Raw genomic sequence first — 12,103 nt, forward strand, 5'->3', positions numbered from 1 at the left:
CCAACAACTAGGCCACATATCACATGGGAAACTTATTTTCTTTTATTTTTTTGACATTTTTATCATTTTGTTTTATTTTTTTTAAAACTGAAAAGGCGATCCACAGGGGGGGGTGCATTCGGTGGAAGTGGTGGCCAAGGTTACTAATGGCGCACCGTGGCATGGTGCGCCATTACTAGTTTAACTAGTAATGGCGCACCACACCCACGGTGCGCCATTAGTATGTTTGGACAGGCGCACTAGTTCAAAAAAAAATTGGTACTAATGGCGCACCGTAGGCAGGGTGCGCCATTAGTAGTTTCAACACTAATGGCGCATCAGAAGGTGGTGCGCCATTAGTATATACTAATGGCGCACCACATGTCTGGTGCGCCATTAGTGTCATTTCCATCTATAGCCTTTTTCCTAGTAGTGCCGCATCTTCGTCCATATAACAAGCGCAAACTTGAGTTTCGTTCTAAGAAGTGTGTTTTTCTTGGCTATAGCTCTTTTCATAAAGGTTACAAATGTCTTCATGTTCCCACTAATCGTGTCTATATATCTCGGGACGTCGTGTTTGATGAGCATGTTTTTCCCTTTGCCAACCTTCCTGTGTCCACTGTCGAACCACCATCCCTGCATTCATCCTCTGTTGCTTCTGACCAATTTGATGATGTTGCATACTCTCCTTTGCTGTTACCTAACCATGGTGCAGGAACCGGACGTGGAGCTCGTTTGGAGCTGTTGGAGGATTCGCCATCATCATCGTCGTCTTCTGGTGGGCACGTCGATCACCCTATGTTGCATGGCATCGATTCGCGTGCCCATGCATGGTCACCCGACGAGCCCGTCGCGCCGAGCATCTCCACTGCTCGGTCCGTTTCGCCAGCGGCCGCCGAGTCGCCCGCGGCTCGGCCCGTCACGCCGTCTTCGCCTGCGGCTCGGCCCGTCACACCGTCTTCGCCCGCGGCTCGGGTCCTCACGTCGCCTTCATCAGCGGATCGGCCCGCGACACCGGCCGCGCCACGGCCCACTATGCCGAGCTCGCCATCGGCCCGGTCTGTGATGCTGGAGTCGCCAGCTGCTTCGTCTGCTCTGCCGGTTTCGCCGGTGGGTCGGCCTTCTTCGCCAACCGAGTCCGAGGCTACCGTGACTGGCTCCTCGTCACCGGCTGACTCGTCAACGTCGCCGTCCTCCAGCCCGTTGCAGGCTGCTCCGTCGACCTCGGTGGTTCCTATGTCCCGACCACATACACGCAGTCGCAGTGGCATTTTCAAACCTAAGGAACGTAAGGATGGTACGGTTGCTTGGTTGGCTGCTTGTTTGGCTGCTGCTGTTGCGGATCCATCTTCTGAGCCTCGCTCATATCAGGCTGCCCTGCGCATTCCACATTGGCGAGAGGCTATGGAGCAGGAGTTTCATGCTCTTCTTCGTAACAAGACATGGACTCTCGTTCCTCCACCACCACGGGTAAATGTTATTGACTCAAAATGGGTATTCAAAGTGAAGAAGCATTCGGATGGATCTATTGAGCGTTACAAAGCGCGACTTGTTGCTCGCGGTTTTCGGCAGCGTCATGGTCTTGACTATGAGGACACCTTCAGTCCTGTCGTCAAGCCTACCACTATTCGGCTTCTTCTCTCCATTGCTGTTTCTTGTGGTTGGTCACTTCGTCAACTTGATGTGCAGAATGCTTTTCTACATGGATTTTTGGAAGAAGAGATTTATATGAAACAGCCGCCTGGTTTCTCTGATCCTGATCGTCCTGACTATATCTGTCGTCTTTCCAAAGCACTATATGGTTTGAAGCAAGCTCCTCGTGCCTGGCATGCCCGCCTTGCCTCTGCCCTTCGTGCTCATGGGTTTGTGCCGTCTACTGCTGACACTTCGTTATTTCTTCTACAGAAGCCAGAAGTCACTATGTATCTTTTGGTATATGTCGATGATATTATCCTTGTCAGCTATTCTCAGTATGCTGCTGATGCTCTTGTCTGATCTCTTGGTGCTGATTTTGCGGTCAAAGATCTTGGGAAGCTTCACTACTTTCTTGGAGTTGAGGTCACTTCTCGTGCTACTGGTCTTGTCCTTACGCAGAAGAAGTACTCCTTGGAGTTGTTACAGAGAGCTGGCATGCTGAAGTGCAAACCGACCACCACACCCATGTCGTCTACCGACAAGATAACAACTGTTGATGGTGAGCTTTTGTCTCCTGCGGATGCCACAGAGTACAGTAGCATTGTTGGTGGACTTCAGTACTTGACGATCACGAGACCAGATATCTCTTATGCTGTTAACAGGGTTTGTCAGTATCTTCAGGCTCCCAGAGATACTCATTGGGCTGCTGTTAAACACATTCTTCGTTATGTTCAGTTCACCCTGACATTTGGTATGCATATTCGGCCGACTTTCTCTCGGGTCCTTTCGGCCTTCTCTGATGCAGATTGGGCTGGTAGCCCAGATGACAGGCGATCCACGGGGGGTTATGCAGTATTCTTTGGCTCTAATTTGATCGCCTGGAGTGCTCGGAAACAGGCTACTGTGTCACGTAGCAGTACTGAAGCTGAGTACAAGGTTGTGGCTAATGCTACTGCAGAGATTATTTGGGTGCAGTCTTTGCTTCAGGAGTTGGGTTTGTCTCAACCACAGCCTCCTATTCTTTGGTGTGATAACATCGGTGCTACATACCTTTCTGCAAATCCAGTATTTCATGCCCGAATGAAACACATTGAAGTTGACTATCACTTTGTACGGGAACGTGTATCACAGAAGCAACTCCAGATCAAGTTTATCTCATCTAAGGATCAACTTGCAGACATCTTCACTAAGCCTTTACCGCTGCCACAGTTTGAGGCTTGTAGGCGCAATCTTACCCTTCTCAGTTCTTTAGAAAGTGGCTAAGATTGAGAGAGGGTGTTAGACTATGTATAGCTTCTGTACCTATGTACGTATATGGTACATATTGTAACACAACCATTATATATAATGAGATAAGCCACCCCTAAAGGGTTGTGCTGGTTCCCCAAAACTTATTGTCATACAACTTGCGAGGACTAATCTAGACATTAACCGACGCCGGTACCGAGGGCAGCTTGTCGATCATGATCTTTCGACATCCGGCCGTTCACAGTAAAACAAACAAACCAAGAACAAAAGGACAGGAAGCGAAAGCGAATGAGAAACGGACGGGCAGGGAATGAGACGGCCACGTTGTGGTGACCCAGAGTCCAAGGAAACCCGGACGCAGCGCCGTAGCAACGGCGATCATATCGCGGCGGATCACGAGTTCAAGGCGCGCTCGTGTCGTGCGATGCTAAGCGGATAGTACACCGGATTAGCGAAAGCGATGGCACCCTGGCCACTCCATGATCAGCCATTACGGCGACTTATGCCGATGCTATACGGTGTCGAACGTTCAGAGGTTGGCCGGGTTTCAATCAAGGCGGAGGGGTGAACCCACGGCGGGCGGCTGTGGTCCGTCCGGTCGCTGCCGGCCGCTGGCGCGTCACGTCGATCAGGTCCTACTCGTGCCAGCTTAACCATCCCTGCATCGCTCTGAAGGTTCGGAGATAAGTTCCCTTTTCTGGGACCGTCCTTTGAGTGTGCCACAACCGGTTTATGAAAGCAACATGTGGTGTGATGGGTCGGTGGGCGGCTGCACGCAGCGAGAAATCGGGTCGGCATTGCCGGATTCCGGCCGAAGTGGCACATGCGCGGTGTGCTCCTCATAATATCAGGCGTCTAGAAAAGTGCTCCTCCTGTATGACACTTTTTCTGAAGAGAAACTTACGGATCAGTCCGGTTCACATGGAAACAACCATACGATTAATACTATTTTCTTGTACTGCGCGCAGAATAGCGAGATGCTGGTCAGCACTGGTTTGTAATGCAAGAAATTGACAACAATTTTGACGCTGAAATTAGTATTCAAATCAAGCTGGCATGCGCCCTACTTGCTGAATTGCAGACCGATTCGGGTGTGCTGCCGCTCGGGCCCACAGCTCAGACGCCCACTGCATCACGCCCTTAGCTCGAGTTTAATTAGCAATGGTTTTCCTTTCCTTAATAATTAATTTACTCGAGCAGGCACAAGTTGAAATTGCCCCTCTGTCTCCCTCCCCGGCCTATAAATTGCGGCCAACCGGCTCCCATCTCAGGTTACCCAAACCGGCAGCGAACCACCGGAGCTCAACTCACAAACCTAAGCCACCGCCCCTCCACCTCTCTAATCTCTCTCATCATGTCGACGGCGGCTACATCTCGGCCCAGCGGCCCTGTGCTTCTGAGCCCCTTTCCCAACTACCAATCCGCCTCGCTCTCCCGTGTCAAGCTCTCCGTCGCCGGCTCGCCGGTCAAGTCCGTCAGCGTCTCGTCTCCCCCCTCCTCCCCCGTGGGCGGCGCCCCCAAGATCCGTCGGTCATGCATGTGTTCCCCAACGAACCACCCGGGCTCGTTCCGCTGCAGCCTCCACAAGGAGCGCAAGCAGGAGGCCCCCGCCGTCAGCAGCACCAGGCCCGCCTCCCCGCCTTCGCCGCCGTCGAAGCGCACGGCGAGCCCGTTCGCGCAGCTCTTCCCCGGCGGCAGCGGCTGCTCTAGACGCTCATACAGCGGGCTGGCGCAGCGCGTTCCCATGGGCAGCGGGCACTGGGCACGCAAGGCGCTCGTGCCGTCCCACGCGGTGCAGCAGCTGCAGCACCGGAAGCGAGTGGTGGAGCGGTTCCATGCCGGGCCCAGCCGGCTCTCCGCCGCCTCCATGGCCGGCCGCAGCAACCAGTAAAAAAACAACTTCGTCGACATGCCATAGCAGCAAGATACGTACATACTTACATACTGCACATACTGTACATAGGAAAGAAGTTCCCCCAATAATTCCGATCGCTGTATAGAAGGAAGATCGGTGGGGATCAGGCCGGAAGGTTGGAGTTGTAAGACCCAATTCGATTCCTGGCTGGTCAATTAGGCAGCCAGTAGATACTGTACATATACAGTGAGCCTCTTCTTCCTCCCCGCTCCGCTGCACATACAGTGAGCTCGTCGTCTCTGCTCCACTTGTACATAGAGTGAGCTCTCGTCCTCTCTGCCCGCTGTGTATAGCCCTTGATTTTGGTTCTGGATATACATCAATATAATTAATGAGTGAAAAAATGCAGACACGCATACATGCATCTGATCTGTTGACGGGAGGCTTATCCATCATGGATCATGGATGATTTGCCGCAACAACTTTCTGCTTCTGTTTCTGTTTATGTTTCTGGAATGTGGGTGTGTCTCGCCTCTGTTTCGGTTTCAGATAAGCTCCGCAAGAGATGAGTGGCGTCTCGCCGTTGGTGGCGCCCGTCACGCGGCGCTCGTGCGTGCCCCCAGCCGGCCGGATCAGTCCCGCAACTTGAAGCACGGCAGAAATCCTCCGATTCCGACGAGATTTCTGTGGAACTTCATGACGCGCGCAACCGATGAACCGAGGATTTTTCTTCTTATTTCCCTGCTAAAATATTATTTTGATCAGGCCAGCAATTAGCAGCTCACGAGAGAAATCCCTTGATTCTGAAGAAATTTATGTCAAAGTTTCATGGCGCGCTCAACTGATGAACAGAGGATTTTTCTTCGTCCTGCTCGTGATATTTTAAGTACGGTAGTATATTAATTTTAACCGTGCTATTTTACTGTACTTTCAGAGCAGTCGTACTATTTTGAGGGACGGCGTAGCGGTTGGGATTTCAACTCCACTTTAGCTACATTTCAGTCAGTTGACTTTTCAATTTGTGGTCAGTCAATTTTCTGTTCCTTGGATCGTGCTTTGAGATCTGTGTTGTTTTCTTTTTTTTTCAATTCTGTTGTTGGGCTGGGCTACAAGGAATCGATTGAATCGTTGTTTTGGTCAGTCGAATCGGTACCGGGCCGATTTCTTTGTCTTGGTTGCACCCGTTTAATTATGGGTTGCATATTTTCTTTTTCCTTTTCTATTTCCTTTATTGGTTATAACCATTTTTGTGGGTTTTTGGCCTATACATACAAATACTATATAATATGTGCAAAAATTTCATGATTATACGATTATTTTTGCATATTACGAGACAATACAATTTCGGTGCAAAGTTGTGTGTAAGTTTCATGGCACGCTCAACTGATGAACTAAGGATTTTTTTTCTTAAATATGCACGACTGTGCATATTATATATTAAAGAAGAAAGGCAAAGAGAGCCTTCACCATTGGTTGCAGGATTCATATTACATGCTAATCCTCACCACTCACCCACCTCTCTACCCTACTAAAGAAGAAAGTTACATTTCCTTTTAGTAGTCCCGCAGAGGACCAGACCACACCCTCATCTCTCACTCTTTGTAACAGCTGATCGATAGACGGCCGTGCTCCATCAAAAACAATAGCATTCATGTGCTTCCACAACTCCCACCAAACGAGGCGAATATGGTGCGTAGATCCTTCGTGCTCAAGTTGTTTGCTCCCTTCTTGTCAATAGCCCACTCGGCCAGCGCATCGTGAGGGGTGGGGGTCCATTCTGGTTTGTCCAGCGAGCCACAAATGGCAGCCCAAGCAGTCTGAGCAAAGACACACGTCAACTGTATATGATTGATCGTTTCCTCCTCTTGATTGCAGAACGGACATGGATCTTGGTGAGGTAGACCCCTTCGCGCAAGGCGATCCGAAGTCCAGCATCGGTCCTTCATTGCCAGCCAAGTAAAGAATCTGCACTACAAAGGGGCACGCGACTTCCATGTTACATCCGCCGTAGAGATGACCTCCCTTCCGCAAAAGCCAGCCGCGTATGCAGATATGACCGAGAAGTGTCCCTTCGCCTCCCACGACTAGGCTATTTTATCCGGTAAATCCTCATTAGCCTCCCAAGAAGAAAACGCCTGCCAGAGTGCAAGGAACTCTTGCAACGTATCCGGTCCAAGGTTGGCCCCTAGATCTACATCCCAAGACCCGTTCTCCATAGCTGCACTGACTAACCTCCTCCCTCGTGTCCGTGGTGCAACCAGCTCGTAAACTCTGGGAGCAATCTCCTGAACTCTTCGCCCATCTAACCATCGGTCCTCCCAAAATAGCGTTGTCCGACCAGAATGAGTTGTAGACCTCATGGCTGCCTGGCACAACATGGTTGCTTCTTCGGCAACCTTGATTTTGAACTCACTCAATGGTCTAGTCTCACCCGTTCTCTTTAGCCACGGCCAATGAGCCTGCATGGCCACATTCATCCATCTAAGATTGGGCAGCCCCAATCCACCTGCCCATTTGGGCGTCCACACCATGTCCCATGCAACCGCGCAGTTACCACTGTTTGCTTCTGCTCTTCTGCACCACAAGAACCCTTGACAAATCTTGTTCATGGCTGCGATAGTTTTCATAGGGAGATCCAGTACCATCATTGCATGGATAGGCATGGCGCACAACACAGATTGCACCAGGGTTAGATGGCCACTCTTCGGCATTAGTGCTGCCTTCCACCTTGGTAGTCTATTTGCCATGTGATCAACCAAGTATTGTAGTTGTGCTGTAGATTGCTTTCTAAGCGATAGTGGCAGCCCGAGATACTTTATTGGAAGGATCCCAAGGATTTTTCTTTGTCCTGTACTAATATTCTAAGCAATGTTTTCTTTTATCCCTGGTATTTTACTATTCTTTCAGAGCAGTATATTTTACTGTGGTTGACGACGTAGCGGTTGGGATTCCCCCTCCAAGTCTTAAATTGCACAAGAAGATGGTGAGAGAAAATACTCCCTCCGTCCCATAATGTAAGACGTTTTTTATAAAATCATCTTACATTATGAGATGGGGGAGTAGGTGGTACTTTTTTGAGAAACCTCGCGCGAGAGGGCAGGCGGTTCCTGCATTTCATTATCATTACATTAAAAAGAGGAGAGTTGGTGCACTTTATAAGAAAATTCGGACCCAAAAACCTAACATTCTTGATTAATTAGGGGAAATGAATGAAAATCCAAAAAAAATGACCTCGGCCTGGAAGCAAGGTCGGCTGGCGTGACATGGTGTAGCGTGGCATTGTACGCAGATCTTCTTATGTTTTCTTTAGGTACCATAGTCACTAGTCGCTTGTGTTCTGTGCGATCCGATAATCCTGGAATCAACTTTGTATGAGGCCTTCCTGATTATTTTGTATCGTTCAGTTGTTTGTTCGATTGTTGCTTTATATATAAAGTGGGACAAAACATTATTTCAAGGAAGTTCCATTTTGTTTTGTTTTTCTTTGTAAAAGAGAGCTTCCTCCTTGATTTCAATCAAGCTTCGTATTTCCACACTCCCCATTCGACAAACAGTCTGAATCTATAATTTTCGTACAGAAGAATCCGGAGCGACGACGGTGTCCGGTGCGACGTGCCAGCCCGTGAGAAGGTTTGGGGCGGCGGCGGCGATAGCGTTGAGGGTTCAGGACGGCGGCGGAGCTAGAGTTGTGATGGAGCAAGGAGTGCCTGGGCACACGATGGAGAAGAGAGGAGAGGCAAATGGCTTGTCCGACAAGGTTAGGAAGAATTGGTGCTATTTATTGTCGGTCGTGCTTGTCAGACTGGATATGGCTGATAACCCACAAGTGTAGGGGATTGCAACAACTTTCGAGGGTAGAGTATTCAACCAAATTTATTGATTCGACATAAGGGGAGCCAAAGAATATTGTTAAGTATTAGCAATTGAGTTGTCAATTCAACCACACCTGGATAACTTAGTATCTACAACAAAGTATTTAGTAGCAAAGTAGTATGATAGTAATGGTAATGATAGCAAAAGTAATATTTTTGGGTTTTGTAGTGATTGTAACAATAGCAACAGAAAAGTAAATAAGCGAAGCACAAGATGTGAAAAGCTCATAGCATTGGATCAGTGATGGATAATTATGTCGGATGTGATTCCTCATGTAATAGCTATAACATAGGGTGACACAGAGCTAGCTCCAATTCATCAATGTAATGTAGGCCTGTATTCCGAATATAGTCATACGTGCTTATGGAAAAGAACTTGCATGACATCTTTTGTCCTACCCTCCCGTGGCAGCGGGGTCTTAGTGGAAACTAAGGGATATTAAGGCCTCCTTTTAGTAGAGTACCGGACCAAAGCATTAACACATAGTGAATACATGAACTCCTCAAACTACGGTCATCACCGAGAAGTATCCGGATTATTGTCACTTCGGGGTTGTTGGATCGTAACACATAATAGGTGACTATAGACTTCACATATATTCATGAAAACGTAATAGGTTCAGATCTGAAATCATGGCACTCGGGCCCTAGTGACAAGCATTAAGCATAGCAAAGTCATAGCAACATCAATCTCAGAATATAGTGGATACTAGGGATCAAACCCTAACAAAACTAACTTGATTACATGATAAATCTCATCCAACCCATCAACATCCAGCAAGCCTACGGTGGAATTACTCACGCACGGCGGTGAGCATCATGAAATTTGTGATGGAGGATGGTTGATGATGATGACGACGACGAATCCCCCTCTTTGGAGCCCCGAACGGACTCCAGATCAGCCCTCCCGAGAGAGATTAGGGCTTGGCAGTGGCTCCGTATCGTAAAACATGATGAAACTTCCTCTCTGATTTTTTCTCCGCGAGACGGAATATATGGAGTTGGAGTTGAGGTCGGCGGAGCTGCAGGGGGCCCACAAGACAGGTGGCGCGCCCAGAGGGGGTGGGCGCGCCCCCACCCTTGTGGACAGGGTGTGGGCCCGCTGGTCTTCATCTTTTGCCAGTACTTTTTATATTTTCTAAAACTTGTCTCCGAGGATTTTCAGGTCATTCCAAGAACTTTCGTTTTCTACACATAAAACAACATCATGGCAGTTCTGCTGAAAACAGCGTTAGTCCGGGTTAGTTTCATTCAAATCATGCAAGTTAGAGTCCAAAACAAGGGCAAAAATGTTTGGAAAAGTAGATACGTTGGAGACGTATCAACTCCCCCAAGCTTAAACATTTGCTTGTCCTCAAGCAATTCAGTTGATAGACTGAAAGTGATAAAGAAAAACTTTTACAAACTCTGATTGCTCTTGTTGTTGTAAACATGCAAAGCCAGCATTCAGGTTTCAGCAAATATTATGAACTAACCATACTCACAATAACACCTCGGTCTCACAATTACTCATATCAATGGCATAATCAGCTAGCGAGCCATAATAATAAAACTCGGATGACAACACTTTCTCAAAACAATCATAACATAATATAACAAAATGGTATCCCGCTAGCCCTTTCTGAGACCGCAAAACATAAATGCAGAGCACCTTTAAAGACCAAGGACTGACTAAACATTTTAATTCATGGTAAAAGAGATCCAGTCAAGTCATACCCAATATAAACCAATAGTAATACATCAAATGACAATGTGCTCTCCAGCGGGTGCTTTTTAATAAGAGGGTGATGACTCAACATAAAAGTAAATAGATAGGCCCTTCATTGAGGGAAGCAGGGATTTGTAGAGGTGCCAGAGCTCGATTTTACAATAGAGATTGAATAACATTTTGGGCGGCATACTTTCACTGTCAACGCAACGACTATGAGATGGCTGTATCTTCCATACTACATGCATTATAGGCAGTTCCCAAACAGAATGGTAAAAGTTTATACTCCCCCACCACCAACAAGCATCAATCCATGGCTTGCTCAAAACAACGAGTGCCTCCAACTAACAACAACCCTGGGGGAGTTTTGTTTAATTATATTGATTTGCTTTGATCTTTTTGGATCATGGGACTGGGCATCCCGGTTACCAGCCCTTTCTCGTGCATGAGGAGCGGAGTCCACTCCTCTTGAGAATAACCCACCTAGCATGGAAGATATAGGCAGCCCTAGTTGAAACATGAGCTGCTCGAGCATACAAAACAGAATTTCTTTTGAAGGTTTGGAGTTTGGCACATACAAATTTACTTGAAACGGCAGGTAGATACCGCATATAGGAAGGTATGGTGGACTCATATGGAACAACTTTGGGGTTTAATGAGTTTGGATGCATAAGCAGTATTCCCGCTTAGTACATGTGAAGGCTAGCAAAAGACTGGGAATCGACCAACTGAGAGAGCGACAACAGTCATAAACATGCATTAAAATTAATTCACACCGAGTACAAGCATGAGTAGGATATAATCCACCATGAACATAAATATCGTGAAGGCTATGTTGATTTTGTTTCAACTACATGCGTGAACATGTGACAAGTCGAGTCACTTAATTCATTCAAAGGAGGATACCATCCCATCATACCACATCATAATCATTCTAATAGCATGTTGGCACGCAAGGTAAACCATTATAACTCATAGCTAATCAAGCATGGCACAAGCAACTATAATCTCTAAATGTCATTGCAAATATGTTTACCTCATAATAAGCTGAATCAGGAACGATGAACTCATCATATTTACAAAAACAAGAGAGCTCAAGTTCATACCAGCTTCTCTCATCTTAATCAGTCCATCATATATCGTCATTATTGCCTTTCACTTGCACGACCGAACGATGTGTATAATAATAATAGTGCACGTGCATTGGACTAAGCTGGAATATGCAAGCATTCAACTCAAGAGAGAAGACAAATAATATGGCTCTAAGTTAAATAAACAATCATGCAAATGAGAGCCACTAAACATTTTTAATATGGTCTTCTACTCTCGACCCCCAAAGGAAAGAAAAGAAAATAAAACTATTTACACGGAAAAGCTCCCAACAAGTAAAAGAAGAACAAGAAATCTTTTTGGGTTTTCATTTTAATTTCTACGACAAGCATGGAAATTAAACTAACTAATTTTTGGTTTTTCTTAAGGTTTATCAAACACACAAGAAGAAAACTAGAAAAAGTAAATTAAACTAGCATGGATAATACAATGAAAGAGTATGAGCACCGACGACTAGAATAGTGTGTGAACATAAATGTAAAGTCGGTGAGAAATACGTACTCCCCAAGCTTAGGCTTTTGGCCTAAGTTGGTCTAATGCCAAGGGTAGCCTGGCTGATATCCGTAGTTGTAAATGGGGTCGTACTGAGATGCAGCAGCAAATGCCTCCTGGGCTGCGGCATGTTGGCGAGCCGCCTCCGCTCTCCCCTCGGGTTCAGCTGCTTCCTTCCTGGTAACAACATATGTTCCTTTTGCC

General features: G+C 47.1%; 1 protein-coding gene across 1 annotated transcript; it reads left to right on the forward strand.

Moving 5' to 3' along the window:
• Nucleotides 1-4,143: 4,143 nt before the first annotated feature.
• Nucleotides 4,144-5,580, forward strand: LOC119326682. Its single transcript, XM_037600307.1, has 2 exons — nt 4,144-5,036; nt 5,127-5,580. Exon 1 carries the CDS (start codon nt 4,217-4,219, stop codon nt 4,751-4,753), a length of 537 nt encoding a protein of 178 aa, XP_037456204.1. The 5' UTR covers nt 4,144-4,216; the 3' UTR covers nt 4,754-5,036; nt 5,127-5,580.
• Nucleotides 5,581-12,103: the final 6,523 nt, after the last annotated feature.

The sequence above is a fragment of the Triticum dicoccoides genome, chromosome 6B (assembly GCF_002162155.2).
Source record: "Triticum dicoccoides isolate Atlit2015 ecotype Zavitan chromosome 6B, WEW_v2.0, whole genome shotgun sequence".
Taxonomy (NCBI): Eukaryota; Viridiplantae; Streptophyta; class Magnoliopsida; order Poales; family Poaceae; genus Triticum; species Triticum dicoccoides.

Coding starts and splice junctions, on each gene's coding strand:
- LOC119326682 (XM_037600307.1), top strand. CDS start 4,217: ATGTCGACGGCGGCTACATCTCGGCCCAGCGGCCCTGTGCTTCTGAGC.